Source organism: Vitis riparia, chromosome 8 (genome assembly GCF_004353265.1).
Source record: "Vitis riparia cultivar Riparia Gloire de Montpellier isolate 1030 chromosome 8, EGFV_Vit.rip_1.0, whole genome shotgun sequence".
NCBI classification, from domain to species: Eukaryota; Viridiplantae; Streptophyta; class Magnoliopsida; order Vitales; family Vitaceae; genus Vitis; species Vitis riparia.
Genome location: NC_048438.1, coordinates 20,063,662 through 20,082,168, shown reverse-complemented (window position 1 = coordinate 20,082,168; position 18,507 = coordinate 20,063,662). Strand labels below are relative to the sequence as shown.

The 18,507-nt window shown below is 37.7% G+C and overlaps 4 protein-coding genes across 10 annotated transcripts; all 4 read right to left on the bottom strand.

Annotated features, from left to right (window-relative positions):
* Nucleotides 1-255: 255 nt before the first annotated feature.
* Nucleotides 256-4,611, bottom strand: LOC117919737 (protein IQ-DOMAIN 1-like). Of its 5 annotated transcripts, none has more exons than XR_004652130.1 (8): nt 4,223-4,351; nt 3,886-3,998; nt 3,504-3,788; nt 2,922-3,149; nt 2,654-2,803; nt 1,663-2,435; nt 623-836; nt 256-538 (listed from the first exon to the last, which is right to left on the bottom strand). XR_004652130.1 is itself a non-coding variant. In XM_034836978.1 (6 exons), exons 2-6 carry the CDS (start codon nt 3,958-3,960, stop codon nt 2,250-2,252), a joined length of 924 nt encoding a protein of 307 aa, XP_034692869.1. In that variant the 5' UTR covers nt 3,961-3,998; nt 4,362-4,611; the 3' UTR covers nt 1,641-2,249. The 5 variants fall into 5 exon arrangements, 2 of the variants coding, with proteins under 2 accessions (XP_034692869.1, XP_034692868.1); XR_004652131.1 differs by having other exon boundaries at nt 720-836; XR_004652129.1 differs by having other exon boundaries at nt 256-836.
* An 831-nt stretch (nt 4,612-5,442) lies between these two features.
* On the bottom strand, nt 5,443-8,073 carry LOC117919731 (probable inactive purple acid phosphatase 16). Its single transcript, XM_034836972.1, is given in 6 exon segments — nt 5,443-5,960; nt 6,470-6,489; nt 6,492-6,637; nt 6,770-7,043; nt 7,402-7,626; nt 7,703-8,073. Coding segments are annotated over 6 exon segments (1,137 nt in total). The 5' UTR covers nt 7,962-8,073; the 3' UTR covers nt 5,443-5,747.
* Nucleotides 8,074-9,081: 1,008 nt separating this feature from the next.
* Nucleotides 9,082-12,579, bottom strand: LOC117920088 (protein IQ-DOMAIN 14-like). 3 transcript variants are annotated; one of them, XM_034837442.1, is made up of 7 exons: nt 12,297-12,579; nt 11,668-11,822; nt 11,284-11,571; nt 10,567-10,797; nt 10,335-10,484; nt 9,674-10,174; nt 9,082-9,565 (listed from the first exon to the last, which is right to left on the bottom strand). In XM_034837442.1, exons 2-7 carry the CDS (start codon nt 11,740-11,742, stop codon nt 9,539-9,541), a joined length of 1,272 nt encoding a protein of 423 aa, XP_034693333.1. In that variant the 5' UTR covers nt 11,743-11,822; nt 12,297-12,579; the 3' UTR covers nt 9,082-9,538. The 3 variants fall into 3 exon arrangements, with proteins under 3 accessions (XP_034693333.1, XP_034693335.1, XP_034693334.1); XM_034837444.1 differs by having other exon boundaries at nt 9,082-10,174; XM_034837443.1 differs by lacking the exon at nt 12,297-12,579 and having other exon boundaries at nt 11,668-11,954.
* A 1,092-nt stretch (nt 12,580-13,671) lies between these two features.
* LOC117920686 (probable inactive purple acid phosphatase 16) lies at nt 13,672-16,288 on the bottom strand. The gene is made up of 5 exons (XM_034838280.1): nt 16,045-16,288; nt 15,745-15,969; nt 14,943-15,219; nt 14,531-14,699; nt 13,672-13,884 (listed from the first exon to the last, which is right to left on the bottom strand). The coding sequence occupies exons 1-5, from the start codon at nt 16,286-16,288 to the stop codon at nt 13,672-13,674; spliced, it is 1,128 nt and encodes a 375-aa protein (XP_034694171.1).
* Nucleotides 16,289-18,507: the final 2,219 nt, after the last annotated feature.

Here is an 18,507-nt window from a genome sequence, read left to right as displayed (position 1 = left end):
TCCATGAATTCACATGGGCTGTTATTTTAGGATTAAGATCTTAATGTATTTAGGGACTGTGACTTGACTCCACCCAATTTTTGTGGTACTTAACGTGGTTGGTCGGGGGCATGGATTTTCACCGGTCTTCTTAGTCTACCAATATTGAAACATATGAATTTTTTTCTTCAATCAATGTTTCTTTCATAGGTAAGAAATTCAACTTTTTTTTGGACAAAATCGAAGTTATTTATGTATTATGTATTATGTCATGTATAAAAAAAATGCCTTGTCGGGATGCTACAAAATGGTATCATCGCAAATTTTTGGAGTCCTCTGCAGTGGTGGTTCATTGCTCTGCAATGACTCTGTTGGTGGATGGATTTACATAACCTGACAAAGAAAAAACTGAAGCTCAACAACTCCATGGCTAAGTTCAATTCAGATGGCAACGGCTTGATAGATGCAAGCCTGCAATGCTGCTTCTTCTAATGGCTAGCCTAGACATAACAGGTCTCTCTCGCTTTGTTTACATCTTATCCATGAGAATCAAAATGAGCTGCAAAACAATCACAACGGGGACTTTGTTCAATCCATCTAATGCAGGTGCTCAAATAGAAGTGTGAGTTATGGAATACCATACCTAGGCTCTAATATCAATTTCATTCTGTGTTTCCCAAACCATTTTTACAGGTTTCCATTTACTTTGCCACTGATGAATGTTTGTTGGAAATGATTACCTCAGAGAGTGGTTGCTCTTCAGCTGGGTAGAACAGCAACAACAATAGATAGTACAAGGACTAATACCTCATTTGGTTCAGCATGTGGAGGGAGGGAGTCCAAAGGGTCTGGAAAGCCTGTAGAACATGAGAAAATCTCTTTTACCAAATAAACAACCCAAAAACCACACAAGTTTCAATTGAAGAGCTGCAAAACAAGTGTAAGTGAAGGAGGGATTTCATGTATTTCTGTCTCTGAACAAGGGCACATTTTTTTTTAATTCATGTTCTATCTTAAGTTGGGGTTACTCTATGTGAAAAAAAGAGTTAAGGGCAACTTTTTGTCTCTGCAGAAAGGTGGAGAAAAATTTATGTACTTCAAAGCATGCCCATATAGAGGCATTAGTAAAAAGATTACTACCTACTAAAATCATCTCTTTGGCAGCATTTAGCACACTAGAAAAGTTGACTCAAGAAACAGTTCACAACCTTTCATGGACTCCAACTCTTCACAGAACAAACTATACACTCTTGAATAAAAGAAGAAATGCAGCAATTGTCTCAAATGAAGTATAAATGGCCTTTTCTATCTTTTGATAGGTGACATTGTATACATGCACACACATCCATTTGAGAATATGCATTATTTTATCAACCAAAACATGGATGTGAGATCATATGTCATTCTATATTCTTCTTCATTTTTCAATTAAAAAGAGGGTGAAAGTGTTGAAGATCAAGTTTTGGTATATATCTACAGGGAGGTGAAATGGTTATAGAACTATTCGTGCTGGATAGGAATGAAAAGGTTTCTTCTTAGATGATATGCAGAGAAAAGTTTTCTCCATAATGACAAACCATTTCTGATTGAATTTTTTAGACACGGGATGGTAGAATCAAACAAACAGAGCCACAAAAAGAGAACAAAAAAAGAAGCGCAAGGAAAAAAAATGTGCAAAATTACATTTTCATGTTAAAACATGTAAGATTTCAACGTCAAAGATCAAACTAGTTTCACTTCCTCCAGCAATGAGATAGTTGCAAGCTTGGAAGTTTCTTTATGTAATGTGAGGGTTAGAAACAGTGAGAGGATCATGAAAATCTGGCAAACTTAATTGTAGGCATCTAGTATCGAATCTTCTGAAAGCATAACTTGATTTGATTTCACGAACTGATGTCGGGAACTAAAGCTGGCATCCTTTGAGTCTCAGTTAAAGCTTTTCATGGTTACAGAATTCTGCGGAGTGCCGTTCTTTCCAATGTTGCTTATTGATTCACCATTAAATGAAGACCAAAATGCTAGCCTATTCTTGTAGGCTGAACTGTGATCAAAGCAACTGTCTAGAAACCCAACCCTCTGCTTTGGCATGCTCATTGATCTTGCCTTCGCCTTGGCAGATTCTGTTGTAGCCATATAAGTTGGAAAAACTGGAGAGCTTGGGAAGGAACGGTTATCTGCTTCTGAATTATGTTTTCTGTGACAAAATGATCTCCTCGAGTGTGAAAATGGCAAATTTGATCCTTCTGTGGAATTCTGTTTACAGGCATTTCTCAATTTAACATTTGTCGTTCCATTTTGTCGCTGTTTAACATATTCAAATGGATTGTTGATTTTGAATTCTCCAGTTCTTCTCTTTCATATTCCCTGGCATCCATCCATTGCTCAAACTGGCTGTTCCATTTTCCATTCTCCTTGTAGGATTCAGTTTCCTCTGTCATTTGAGCATTGATCCTCTCCTGAAAGAGAAAATTATATTGCAAAATTGAAATAAATAGACAGGAAATTTTACACTCCACTTGGTTATTGAGAAGACAAAGGGAAAGGAAAGAAAATTAGGAACCTAATGTCTATCTGGGGTTGGAATGGCTGAAAAAAAAAAATGAAAGTTTTGTATTTATTCCAGCTTGTCAACCAAATGGAGCATAATTTAGAAAGCAAAGTAAAATGCAGTTACCCTATGCGAAGATGAGTATTTCTTCATCCGCTCTCTTTTGGTGACGGCCTCTTGCTTTCTTAACCATATAGCTTCCATATCTTCTTTTAATAACATGCTGCAATCCCAACTTTTCTTACTACTGCCTTCAAGCTGCTCAATAACATAGTCCTGAGCAGAAGAAAAGATTGAATGTAAGACAATAACCACATCAATTTGAACTAGAAGCTTCATTGTAGAAGAAGCACTAATCCTGAAAGCAATCTTCGTTCAGTTTTTGCTCACTTACCTTTATTTCTCTCCCTCCCAATTCCTTTGGCCTAAGAAACTTTCTGTTATCACTGTCTTTATAACTTTCATTTGCAGTCAGAACTCCCCTTTTGTTAACTTGTGCCTGATTATTTGCAGTGGAGGGCAAACACTTGAGTGTGGTGATTACTTGGCGTCTCAAAATTTGGCCTCGAACCAGAGCTTGAAGCCTTACCAATCCCTTCAACTCCCGCAGTGCTTTCCTAGCCTGCATCACCCCCAATCAGGATTTAATTGGGTTGAAGAAGAATTACAGATTCCCCAGTCTTATTTGTGAAAAAATTGCTTTCAAATTTACAGTTTAGTTACATAACACTGCAGACTCAAATACAAAAAAAAAAAAAAAAAAAATGGGGCCAAAACCGAATTGAGGATTTCAAATGAAAAGAATTTGATCCCATTTTAAGAACACTTGATGAAAAGTTTTGACCATCTTTGAGAATCATTCTACACTTCTAGTAACATAGCATACATTTTTCTTCTAAAAGTTTCAGCAGGATATACAAACAGTATAATCAGTGTGATTATAAATAAGGTTAATTGAGTTGTAGAAGAATCTCACAAGATGTCCCCGGAAAGCTGTTTGAATTTTAATGGCAGCCAAGTTTTGGTTTCCTTTGTCATATGTATGATAAGATTGAGGAGTGCCTGTGAGCCTGACAACCTCAGCTGCAGCATGGGCAGCAGCAACGGCAGCCTCAGCTGCAGCTGCTGTTGCTAGGGCAACAGTCATAGCATGCTTTTTCTGCTCATCTCTTGCCTCAGTCAATGTTCTACATGGTGCTGCAAGTGCAGGGCATTGTTTGAGCTTAAGCCTTGTGAAAACCCATTTCCACCTCTTTGATTTCTGAAAACAATGGTAAACTTTTAAGTACTGGGAATGCTATACAAGAAGACTAATAGAACATATCAGTTAAAGAAAGGAAAGAAGAGCATCAATCAACCTTTTCCTCTTTTTTCTTTGCCTCGGAAATGAAAACCCCCTTCACCAAACTGAACCAGCTTCTCTTTTTTCCCATCCCAACTTTCCAATTTTGCCTGCGGCCTTCAAGCACACCTTGGTTTTTTGAAAGATAATTAGCGTTCATTGACCATAAATGTAGGGCCATTGAAAATTTTAAATTCTCCAGTAGTTTCTCAACAGCCAAACAGAGCACTTGTGAATTTAACACTGTACTTCGTTTTAGCAATTCACAATTCTAAAGGAAATCAGAAAGAATCACCTACCCATACCCTTAAAGTACATAACATCAATAAATTTAAACCAAAAAGAAAAAGTACCTCCAAAACAGAGTAGAAACATATCAGCTACAAGCTCAATTTCTATGCATAAAACCATCTAGAGTCTCACATACCATTTCATCAAAAACAGAAAGAAACCAATGAATTGGGCTACTTCATTGATCTTAACACAGCATACCTGGAACAAGTACTCATGAAATGAAGAAGAAAACTGATTGTGTGAAGCGTGTGCTTAAAGATTCCCCATTCTGTGATATCCAAGGCACCAAAATCCAACCAATCTATCAGCTATTTGACAGTAATCCAAGTGGGGTTTCTCTCTTTCTCTGATATTTTTGTTTCCAAGAAAAAGAAGAAAAAAATCACATGCTGAGAAAATGGAGGAGGAGGCAACAACCATGGAGAAAATGGCATGCCCTAGTAATCTTTCAATGAAGTGGACCGGTTGAGAAACTTTATAGTGGCTCATAAAGAAGGCTATCCAAACCATGGGACCTCCCCGCGCCTTCTTTCTTCTCCAACTGTCACTTTCACAACTGCCATTCACCACCGGTTCAAATGTCAGTTTGAATGAAATTACTGAAAGACCCTCCCGGCTTGGTTCCTCCAGGAAGGATATGAATATCAGAATATGTAATGCCAACCTATCGTGAGCATCTTGATCGATTGGACGGTTGGGATTTTCCCAGTGAGGTATCCTCCAAGAAAATTGGGCCCTCTCCATTGATGAGCCATGTGTGAAGAACCACGTTTTTTGACCGGCATGGGAACTTTCGCCCCAGCTTTCCCATTATGGGCCAGTCCCCACAGTGGCCCAGTAGATAGAAGTGGCTTTTGAGCTGTTCCTGGGCCCAAGTAGAAGAGCCATCCATCATCAACATGGACAAAATTATGGGAAAATTTTCTCAACCCAGTTTGGGTGCTTCAAGTTGTATTAAGAAAATGTGTTCTGAAAATGTGGATGGATGTTGGTAAGAGTTTATACACAGTTTTAAAGAACTGATTATATTCCTATTTAAATGTTTTCAAACCCCATAGTTTGGTTCATTTAATTCTCCCCATCAATGATTCCATGTCTGCTTTGGTGTTAAAAACATTATGGTATGGAATAATGAGTGGTCTTGGCTTAGATTTTGCTAGTACAGTATGAGGAATTACATGGTACTTGTACCTTTTACATAATGATTGGGTGAGACCAGACCAGACCAGATCATCCCCTAGAACCAAGACAATACTATAATCAATTCTTGGAACTTGCATTAAGAGGCTAAATCATGATCAAATTGCATATATTTAATGGATGGTGGAACTTGCAACATGTAGTAATAATGTATACCATCACTGTCGTTATAATTATACACACATTCCTTGTTTCACAATATATATATATATATACACACACGCACAGGCGTATACATTGCCAGCCAACTGTCTCTCCCTCCAAAAACAACTTAGCATAAAGTATATATAACATTGATGTAAGAAATGTCCCAACATTTTCTTTTACTATCCCTCTTTTGCTGGGAGAGAGCACTTTAGGGGAAAAAAGGATGCGGCATGAATGTCAAGAACTCAACAGAACTTCACTGCGTGAATGACCATTTTCCATCCTTATCCAGGACTTGAGAGAAAAGGGTTGCTCAGTGATCTCCAATATTCTAGCTCCTCTTCTCCAGTTTCCATAACCTCCATAGCCTGTGTGCCTGGCAAAGCATAGCCATAGCTTCTCATATGGGCAGCACCAGTCCAATCCATGATTGTGGCCTACAAACACAGCCTGCCACCAGGAAGAGGAATAAATATTATTAAGACCCCACTTGCATCAATCGATGCAAAGCCATAGTTTCATCTGAGTATCAGCTTCGAAAAATCCAACTATGTGCAGCCTCTAATTTAGAAAATCTTATTTGGTGAATTTTCAATCATTTTTCCATCAATTTTTCAGCAATTAAAATAAAACAATAAGATTAGAAGGTTCAGGTCCAAATTCCGAGTCATCCAATCGTCTTGAAAGAACATGTACAAATCTGAAAACTGAAAACTATATTGCCAGGGGCCAATATGTATCTAATGAATCAAGCTTGGCAAAGCCTGCCTAGTCATGACTTAATTAGCTACTAGCCCAACTCATCTGTTCAGACCATGTGAGGTCACAATTTGGGGTTAGCCCATTTGAGGTCATCTGCACATGTATATATAGATATAAATTATAAGTGTTCTTGAGAAATTCTTTACAGGAATGTTCCAATGTGTGATTGTATTTATACATCTTATTAGTATCCTTACCTTGACAGAAGGCCTTTCCACAGAAGTTTCATGATGCCCATTTCAGCTTCTTGAGAGGCAACTTTCTCCTTGTTAATTGAACCTACGCAAGGTTTGTGAATTCGAAACATTGGAGCCACCTCCTTGTAGGCTTTACTTGGAATATGCCAAAAAATTATCTCAGGCACGCTGTTAGATATAACACCATTTAGTTGTGGGAAAACAGAAGAACAAAAGAACAAGAAAATTTGGGCAACAAATAGGTTACAAATTTCCAAATTCTCTGTTCCTTTCCAGTTATTTTATTCCATATTATTCTACCTAGAATTGGGATTCAGCTCCTGGGATTTGCGGTTGAACCATTCAGCTTGAGCACTGGATATGACTTCTGGATAGGACCCACCACCAGAATCAAGGAAGTAGAGGAGTGCCACAGCTGAGTCTGGATCTTGGGATGATGAAACTTTGAGAACATAGTTGGATATGCTTGGCCAAAGATCTATAGGACCATTTCTCGAGTATGAAAGTGTGTTACGCTGAATCTCATTTTTCATCAGCTCTATACGAGGTGTACCTCTGAAGCATTCTTCTTCCCCTGAAATGGAAAGCATTGCCCTTTACTGTTAATAAACTAATATCAATCACATGATAATGTTCACTAATTTTTATCTAAGTATCTAACAGAAAGTATCTTAAAATGATGGTATCGCAAAACCCCAATGACCCTTCTGCATATAGCTGAAGCCAACATAATCATAACTTCTAAATGGGGAAAAAATCATCTGCATACCAAAACAATAGTAAAACAATGAATCAATGAAACCATACCTGCACATTTTCTTTGAATTCAGAAATAGGACCATTCTTTACTTGTTATCAATTTATTAAATAAAGGGTATTTTATACTCACAACAACAACTTCAATAATCCAAAAACTGAAAGATGAAACCCACCAGAAACCGATGAATTGGGGAGATTGCAATGGGTGTGAGGAATTCCAGGTGCAGAAAACCATTCCAGTGGCCACTCAAAAGGTGCATCATCATGGTTCCCAAACACACTAGCCCATGGTATGCCTCTTTCCCTTGTTGGAGATATGGCCTGATCCCAGTACAAGCTCGCATTACCAATTGCAACATTGTTAGCAGTGATCACATCTCCAAGATATACCACAAAATCTGCTACCCAAATTCAGATTCTTAAAATTTCATACCTCAAAATAATCCTAAACTTGATATCATTTTGAAAGTTCACCTGGGTTTTCTTGATCCAGCACAGTGGACATGACTTTGATGGACTTCACATCCTGGCGAGGACCCCAGTTCGTCCACGCGTCCTCTCCGAAGTGCAAGTCAGCGAATAGCGCAATCTTAAACGATGACCTCTGCTGAACCTCAACATAGTTTCGCCGCAGTGTTCGTAGAGCGACGGTACCTTCATGTTGTTCCGCGGAGTTCCCAAATCCGAGGGTCAAGATTAGTTGGGAGAGAAGATAGAGACACATGAGGGACATGATCGCCGTCAATAGGTTGGGAAATTTTGGAAGAATCGGAGGGCTCACAGCACCGGAGCAGGGAATTATTGCCGAGGGGTTGTTCGGCTGTTCGTGCTACCAACTGCTAAAACTGTCCCCTGTAAATATCAACTTTCTAAGTATTGGGATTCTGGGATGGCCCCGTAATTCGTCATAATTGTATTTATGACCCATGATTTTTTTCTTTTTTCTTTTTTGGGAAATGGAAATGGAAATGGAAATGAGTCACTAATTTTTATTATTTAGTGTAATGTATTGCTTTCAGAAATTATTTTTAATTTTTTCGATTTGAATTCCGCTTAATTTTTGTTTGGAAAATAGGGGATATAGGAATGAGAAGAATAAGGAGAGGCATCAAATGAAATATAAAATTTTCGAGGACATAAATAGAAATATGTAAGAGTTCAGGATAAAACAGAAAGTTTTCTTAATAATATTTAAATCGTGAGCCCGTCACTTTGAGAATATTCGGATCCAAGCGGCGTAGATTTTCCAGGGACTACATCTCACACTTGCATTTTATGCGCGTGGAAATGTTTTGCCTTTGAAAACCACTTGAGGGAGCGTGATGAACACGTGCTACAAAAGTTTAACTCGTAAGGCAGGGATGATGTATTTTTATATGTTCAGAATATAAATCCATGCAAAAATTATCAACCGTGAGGGGAATATAGTATTTTTCAACCTAAATCTGAAATAAAAACCTTTTTTTTATTTAATTAGAAATTGAAATTAAAATTAAATTCAATAAAATAAAATAACTTTTATTATCATGAAATTTTGTCTTGATCTTATGAGGTGTAGATGAATATGACGATAGAGGATCCAACCCAAAATGGGAACGAATGCGAGATTCAAACTAGCAATTGATTGTCGTGATTGAAAATCTTAATAATGAATGAAGCTTCCATTTCATTATGCTTCAAGTATATTAATAGATTAACGCATACACTGTGGTGAAGTTGAAGGATCTGATGACCTTATTGTTCAGTGTGAAGCAGAATGGAGAATGGAGATGGCTTTGCTTTAGGTCCATGTCTTGCTGTCACTTCGAAAGTGAACTTCGAAAGCGAGGAAGATGAAGATTATGAAGCAGTACTGCAGAAGTAAAGGGTAGTACAATACTTGTATAATTGTCTTGAGACATGACATCTTGCAAGGACCCCAAAGTTCTACAGAACAAGTAAATTATAAGCCACTGGATGAAGGAAGAAGAAATGCCCCATGACAAACTACATCCATCTCAGAATAGGCCTTGTTTTCAGTAGTAAATGGACTGTCATCCTCCCATGGTGTCACTCAGCCAAAGCATGTCATTATAATTCTCTTCTTCATAATTTAACTTCATAGAATATTCAAGTACCCAATGATAGAAATGAAAACGTTTCCTCTAAAGTGATATACGGTAAAAAGTTTCTTCACGAGGATAGAAAAGCCATCTCTGATTGAAAATTTTAGCCAGGGAATAGTTGCACTCAAACAAACAGATCCAAAAAAAGATAACACATAAGAAAATGTACAAAGATAAAAGTGGGGTATCACACTTCCTGTACCAATCAGATAAGCTTGGAAGTTTCTTCAATCTGCAGTTACAGCCAGAGAGTCAATCATGAAAATCTGGAAAACTTAGCATAGAATCTTCCAAAAGCACCACTTTGATTTGAGTCTCAGTTAAGGCTTTTCATGCTTACAGTGTTCTGCCAAGAATAGCCACTCCTGCTAATTGATTCACCATTAAGTGAAGACCAAAATGATGGCCTATTTGTGTATGGTGAACTCTGATCAAAGCAACTGTCTAGAAACCCAAGCCTCTGCTTAGGTGTGCTCAGTGCTCTAGCCTTCGCCTTGGCAGATTCTGTTGCTGCCATATAAGTTGGAAAAACTGGAGAACTTGGAAAGGAACTGTCATCGATAACTGAATTATGCTTTCTGTGACAAAATGATCTCCTCGGGAGTGAAAATGGCATATCTGATCCTTCTGTGGAATTCTGTTTCCACCCATTTCTCAGTTCAATATTTGTTGTTCCATTTATGTGGCCATTTAACAGATTTGAATCAGCTGCTGCCTTTGAATTCTCTGCTTCTTTTCTTTTGTGTTCCATACTGTCCATCCACCGCACTAACTGGCAGCTCTGTCTTCCATTCTCCTTGTAGGGTTCAGTTTCCTCTGGCATTTGAGCATTTATCCTCTCCTGAAACAGAACAATTATGAGGCAAAATTGAAAGATGTAATCAGGAAATTTTAACCTCCGTTTGATTGTACAGAATACAAAGCATACAAGTTTTATAGTTGTCCCAATATTGTCAACCAAATGTAGCATAACCAAGAATCCCAAAGTCAGATGCAGTTACCCTATGGGAGGATGAGTATTTCTTCATCCGCTCTCTTCTGATGAGAGCCTCTTGCTTTCTCAACCATATGGTTTCCACATCTTCTTGTGATAAAATGTTGTAATCCCAACTTCTCTGACCGCTGCCTTCAAGCTGCTCAATAACATAAGCCTGAGTAAAAGAAACAATGAAATGTAATCCAACAACCACAGGAATTTGAACTAGAAGCTTGATTCGGTTTCTTCTCACCTACCTTTATTTCTCTCCCTCCACACTCTTTCTTTGGCCTAAGAAACTTTCTGTTATTACCATCTTTATAAGTTTCTTCTGTAGTTAGAACTCCCCCTATATTGACCTGTGCCCGTGTATTTGCATTGGAGGGTAAACACTTGAGTTTCATGATTGCCTGGCGTCTCACAATTTGGCCTCGAACCAGAGCTTGAAGCCTTACCAATCCTTTCAATGCCTGCAGTGCTTTCCTTGCCTGCATCACTCTCCCAATGAAAATTTAATTGGGTTGAAGCAGAATTTCTATTAACCCAGAGTATCATATTTGAAACATTGGCTTTCAAATTAAAGATATAGCATAATGTTGAGCAGATTCAAATACAAAAGATGGGAGCAGAACTGAATTGAGGTTTTCATATGGAAAGAATTTCCTTCGATAAATTTGACAAGAAAATGGAAAAATCTGGGAATGGAATCATAAACCTGGTAGCTTTAAACTTTTAGAATTAATTTGGCCAAAAATTTGAACCCAATGTCAAGAAGATTCATATTATATTCCTCCTTGGTAAAGTCGCGAAATACAAGGAAAATTATCCTGTAACTGAAGATAGTCTGGCAGATGTTTGAATTTTCATAATAGTTCTGCTCAAATTTCACTTCATAGTGGAAATTTCAGAAAGATATAAAATGGTTTCACCAATGATTATAAATGAAATTTTATTGAGTTGAAGAAGAAACTTACAAGATATCCCCGGAAAGCAGTTTGAATTTTAATGGCAGCCAAGTTTTGGTTTCTCTTATCACAGGTATGGTAATAAGATGGAGGAGAGCATGTGAGCCGGACAACCTCAGCTGCAGCACGGGCAGCAGCAACTGCAGCCTCTGCTGCAGCTGCTGTTGCTAAGGCAACAGTTAAAGCATGTTTTCTCTGCTCGGCTCTTGCTTCAGTCAATGTTCTACGTGGTGCTGCAAGTGTAGGGCATTGCTTGAGCTTAAACCTTGTGAAAAGGCATCTCCAGCTCTTTGGTTTCTGGAAAAAATAGTGAACTCAAGTCCTGGGAATGCTATACTAGAAGAGTAATAAAATATCAGTTAGAGAAAGGAAAGAAGAAGAGCATCAATCAACCTTCTCTTCTTTTTCTTTTGCCTCAGAAATGAAGATTCTCTTCACCAAACTGAACCAGCTTCTCTTTTTCCCCATCCAAAATTAAAGAATTTCGCCTGCTGATCTTCAAGCACACCTTATTTTTTGAATGACAACTAGCATTCATCTACCAAGTTCTAGTGCAATTGAAAAAGTAAAGTTTTAGTTCCCATTTTTCTAACTTTTCCAACAGTTTCTCAACAACCAGAGAGAGCATTTATGAATTTCTCTAGAAAAGAAGCTGAAATGATAGCAGACAAAGAACAGAAAAAAATATATATAGAGTATCAATTGTCTTGCCACCCTAAACCAGAGAAGCCCATATCAGAAGTACAAACACTTGAAAAGATGCTGAGCTCAGCTCCTTTAGCAGACACAATTTTGAATGAAATCCAAAAGAATCTCTCACCCATGTTGCTTAAAAGTACTGCGCATCAATAAATCTAAATCAAAAGAATGGGTACTTCATCTAACACAAAAGCACCCCTACAAGCTCAATTTTTATGCATAAAACCAGAATATACACAATAATCCATAGAAACCCACGTACCATTTCATCAACCAAGAAATCAATGAACTGGGGCTACTTCTTTGAGCATCAGATGGCATACCTGGAGAAAGTACTCGTGAAGAAGAAAACCGACTGTGTGAAGGACATGAACTCAGAGACTTCCCATTCCGTGATATTGAAAGCACGCAAAATCCAATCAATCTTTCAACTATGGATATTAATCCAAGTGGGGTTTCTGTCTTTCTCTGATATTTTCGTTTCCAAAAGAAAAAGGAAAAAAGGAAAAATACAGGCTTAGACAGGGGAAGAAGCAACAACTGTGGAGAGAAAAGCATGCCTTTGTAATCTTTCAATGGAGTGGACTTGTTCAGGTGCTTTGTAGTAGCTTATGAGGAAGGCTATCTAAACTAGGGGACTTCCTCCTTTCTTCTCCAACTGTCACTTTCACAACTGCCACTCCTCAGTTCAAATGTCGGTTTGAATCAAATTACTGAAAAACCCTTAGGGCTTGGCTTCTTGAGGGAAAATATGAATGAATGCGTGAAGTCTAGATGATTGGACGGTTGTGATTTCCCCAGTGGGGCCTACTGTTTGTCTACGAGGATTGGACCCAGTACATGGATTAGCCATGTGCAAAACAACCAAGTACTTGACCAAGCCTTTAAGCTTTCCCATTATGGGTCAGTCCCCATTGTGGCCCAGTTGAAGAAAAGTGGCTTTTGAGCTGTGACATGGCCCAAGCAGAAGACCTACCATCAATTTGGAGAAAATTTTGGAAAATTCGTCTCAACCCAGTTTTTTATTTATTTATTTATTTATTTTTGGCTGCCTCAAGTTGTATTAAGGTGGAAGTGTCCTGAAAACATGGATGGATGTTGGTATGAGTTTATACATAAAAGTTTGAAAACCTCGTTATTTGGTTAACTTGAATGGCCGGCCCCTTACCTTTAGCGATTCCACCTCTGCTTTGGTGTTAAGAAGGCATTAGTCTATACAATAATGAGTAGTCTTTGGTTAGATTTTGCTAGTACAATGTGAGAATCACATCACATATCCTTCCTTTGTTTACATAATGATTGGGTGACCAAAACAACAACTAAAAGAAACCCTTGGAACTTGCACTCGGACATTAAATTATGATCAAATTGCATATATTTAACATTAGATAATGCAGAGATAGAACTGGCAACGTGTAGTGATAATGTACCATCACTGTCATTATAATTATACACACATTCGTTGTTTCACAGAACCACAACATCGATGCAAAGCTTTTGCTTATGATATTGCTAATTAGAATATGTACATTGCCACCCAACTCTCAATCCCTCCAAAACCATATTAATGTAAAGTATTTTCATGGCTTGTCTCGAGCCACCTAACATTTCTATTAGAAAAGTACCAACATTCCCTTTCATTGTTCCCCTTTGCTGTGAGAGTATGTTAGGAAAAAAAAAAGGAATGGAGCATGGACATCAAGAACTCAGGACAACTTCACTGTGTAACTGGCCATCTTCCATCCTTATCCATGACTTGAGAGAAAAGGGTTGCTGAGTGATCTCTAAAATTCTAGCTCCTCTTGCCCAGTTTCCATAGCCACCATAACCTGTGTGTCTAGCAAAGCATAGCCATAGCTTCTCGTAGGGGCAGCACCAGTCCAATCCATGATTGTGGCCTACAAACACAGCCTGCCACCATGCAGAGGGATGAATATCAGTAAGACCCCATTTGCATCAATAGTTCAGCTTTCAGAAAATCCAACTATTCTCAGGCTCTAACCTAGAACATCTTCTTTGAAGACTCAGACTGAAAACTGAAAACTATAGGTGGGTCTGGGTACATAAACATCGTTGCATTAGTTATCATTTTTCTGAATTCGAATGGAAACAACATGGTGAGCACTAGAACAGATTTGGAAAACATGAAAATGTGATTTGGAAAATAGTTCTCTAGATGATTGAGATAAACGTATGCAAAAAATTTATGTTCCATTTGATTTCTGAGAAATGATGGGTAAGGGAAAAGAAGATTGGGAAATCATATAACAGGGTGCAATTATCAGTTGGGTACAGAGCTTGCCAGGATCCATTTTGTAGTTAATGAATCAAGTTAGGCAAAGCCTGCCCAGTTATGGCTTAATTCTCTTTGGCCTGCAGATTTGATAGAGCTACCAGCCCAACTCTGATGTTCAGATCATGTCAGCTCAAAATTTGGGGCTAGCCCATTACAGGCCATCTATGCATGTAAATACAAATGTATCTATGTTATATATGTCATTGAGTAACGTTTATGGAATATGTGCATGCATTTCTGTAATTTGTTTTGCATTCTTACTTTAACAGAAGGCCTTTTCACAAGAAGTTTCATGATACCCATCTCAGCTTCTTGAGTGGCAACATCCTCCTTGTTAATTGAGCCTACACAAGGCTTGTGTATTCCAAGCTTCGGAGCTACCTTCTTGTAGGCTTTACTTGGTATATGCCAAAAGATCATCTCAGGCACACTGTTAGATAAAAGTCTATTTAGTTTAATGGGAAAACAGAAGAACAAAAGGAAAAAAAAAAATTGATGATCTTCAAACATCCCCTGTTTGGCAGCCCAAAGAGAAAAAACCAGCAAGAAATGAGCAAATTTTATCCTCCTTTCCCCATTTGTCTACAACTCAATGAATAAACCAAAAATCAATTAGAACTACAGTTCTATCCTAATGGAATGCTATAAGAGTTGGGTTTCCATATTATTCTACCTAGAACTGGGATTCAGCTCCTGGGATTTGCGGTTGAACCATTCAGCTTGAGAGCTGGATATGACTTCTGGGTAGGACCCACCACCAGAATCAAGGAAGTAGAGGAGTGCCACAGCTGAGTCTGGATCTTGGGATGATGAAACTTGAAGAACAAAGTTGGATATGCTTGGCCAAAGATCTTTAGGACCATTTCTCGAGTATGACAGATTGTTTTGCTTAATCTCATTTTCCATTAGCTCTATACGGCGTGTACCTCTGAAACTGCACTCTTCTTCCCCTGTAATGGAAATCATTACCCTTGGTAGTTAAGAAATATAATATGAAATGGAACCATATATTGAATTCAGAAATAAGACCATTCTCCTTCTTTACTTGTTGCCATTTTATTGACCAAAGCCATGCACCAAATAAATGACATATTTGCACCTTAGAACAATCAAAGCTAGCTATCAAAATACAATCATTTTGCTCTTTGTTTTTTTTCTTTTCTTTCTCTTATTTTGATCCTCTAAATGATGCCATTTAAACTACATTCAAGAAAGGGATCAAGCAGACATCATTTTGAATCTAGCTTGTTCCAACGTGTAAAAATAGTGCAGTTTTAAACTACTAGTACTCATGTCCACTATATCATCTCAAAGGGCATCTCCAATCACTACAACTCTTCAATAATCCAAAACTGTTGATCCAGCATGATTACAATGAACCCATCATCATAAAGCTACGTGTGCCATGTCTTTATGAACAACATGCTATCACCAAATTATTGATCTAAAATTGAGAACTTAAAGCTGATACCCACCAGAAACTGATGAATTGGGCAGAGTGCAATGAGTGTGAGGAATCCCAGTGGCAGAAAACCACTCCAGCGGCCACTCAAATGGTGCATCATCGTGGTTCCCAAACACACTAGCCCATGGTATGCCTCTTGCCCTTGTTGGAGACATGGCCTCTTCCCAATACAAGCTTGCATTACCAATTGCAATATTGTTGGCAGTGATCACATCTCCAAGATATACCACAAAATCTGCTGTCCAAGTTAAGATACTTAAAATTCGTAACCCAAAAATTCACAAACTTCATATCAGTTTGGTAGTGTCACCTGGGGTTTCTTGATCCAGTACAATGGACATGACTTTGATAGAGTTCACATCTTGGAGAGGACCCCAATCGCTCCATGCGCTCTCTCCGAAGTGCAAGTCAGCGAAGAGAGCAATTTTAAACGATGATGACCCCGGGCGCACTTGAAGATAGTTTAGCGGCAAGGCGTCATGCTCCTCCGAGGAACTTCCGAATCCAATGGTCAAGATTAGAGGAAAGAGAAGATAGAGAGACGTGAGTGACATGGTCCCTGTCGAATGGGTCGGAAAGTTTTTAAGGATCGGAGCACCGGAGCTGACGACTATGGACAAGAACCTCTTCGGCGGTTCTTGGTATTAACGGCTAAAACTGCCCCCCAACATCGGAAGTGTCGATATTTATAACTCTGTTTGAATTATTTGAAAATGTATAAGAATTAAATCATATAGAATGTATTCAATAGACTTGATTTGTAATGGGTGGTCCATTTTTGTTTCACCTTAATTATATTCAAAATTGGTAATGGCTCAATCATTTAAGCTAAGAGATTGGACAGTCTCTTTTGACAACAAATTCATTCAGTCAACTCATTAATATTATAAAATGGTAAAGAATCTTAATAGCAAATTTGCTAAATTTAGGATTTGGTAGTCTAGGAATCAAATTGAATTCCAACATTTAAGTTTGTTTTGAAAAATGGACACATGAGAGTGGAATAAGAAGAGGAACTCTAATCTAGCAAAGAAATGAGATGCCAACACTAATGAAAGTACTCATACAAAGAAAAAAAAATTGTTTTCTTATTTCTTTTTAGAAGTCATTAGCCATCATTTTGCAAATTATTCAGGAATACTCAAAAGAATACTATTGATCCAAAGATTTTGGACAATTGACTCTGATGCTCTAGTAACTACCACTCTGATTCATATTTTATAAATTTTTTCTTTGAAGGTATTTGAATCAACAAAAAGAGAAGAACGGATTATTTTGTTTCACCTAATAAATATGGATAATGGAAACTTCTAGTGAAGTTAATTGTATCCATTTAAAAGTACATAATTTAAAGGAATGAAATGCAGTTAAAGGTATAGATAGAGGAATTAGGATCGGAATTTGACTTTGAAGATCAATTGGAAGTTAAAATCGATGATAGGCTAAAGGTGGTTGGATTACTACATATAAAAAGGAGAACAAGAATAAGAAGATATCATACCTTAATCAACCTCTTCAATTACTTCATTATCAAAAGCGATAATCTTTCTCTATCTTTAGTAATAAGGTTTAATGTAGATTAGTCACAAGTTATAAATAGGAAATCCTTATCTATAAATTTTAATTTCTTTCTTTCAAATCATGGAATCATGTCCACGCGATGTCCCATCCTTAATAAGAATTAAACCATCATGGTTGAAATAAGGAGTCTAATTAATAAATGGTGATTATTTAGCACCATTACAAGGGAAGCCACACTAAAAACATTCTCCTAGATCATTCATGCCACATTAACTCATTTGTTTCTATCGAAATTTTAGCATCCAATGTAGTATCTATAGAGTGGATAGGGGTGCAAAAAAGTTATCTTAACTAGCTCCAATGTCTTTCCGAAATCAATGCAACTACTGTTATTAGCTTGATAAGATCATTTCAGAAATGACAATTAGCCTAAACCTCAATAAAAAAGTAAGTGTGAAAGATATTATTCTATCATCCAACACAACCTGCTCCCACACTTATATTGTCACGCCCCAAGACCCACTCCAAGGGCGTGACGGTCATTTCACACTTCAAACCCGAAGGCTTACAGTGTAACCTGACCCAAACACTTATCTTGTAATCGGAAGTTACCAATTACCAAGTACCTGTTCAGAGTAGCGGAAACAATCTAAAATCCTCAAAATTCAATTTCCAAATAACTTTCAAATACCAAATTATCCAAATGAACATAACTAACAGTTAAAACAAAATCCAACATAAAATCCTAAGTCAAATCCTAATGATGACCATTCCTCAGCCTAGCCATCACTCCTCACCCGAACTAAGAGTACCTGAAAAATTTTCAACAATTGGGAATGAGCTCACAGCCCAATAAGGAATATTAATGCAATTCATGGATCAAATATTTTCATTTCAAATAGGAGATATCATTTTTTTTTCTCGTCAAATATCAGAGTTTCAACAATACTAATATATTCAAAATTCAACCAACCATTTTCATATCAAATTCAAACACTTTCACATAAGATTCAGTCAAATCCATTCAATTTTCATTACTCTGGTTATCAAATATCAAATGCCCAATTAGGTGGGACTTTTCAAATGGGTGGCTAGCCTCAAATTATTCCTGGTGGAAGGAACCAAACACTACTAGTACTAGTAACCTCTAACCAAACCCCTAGAGGCTGGGGTCCAAATCAATTACATTCCCACCATGAAATGTAAAGGTCAACTATTATATCCCGTTGACAGGGCCGAATAGTCTATTATA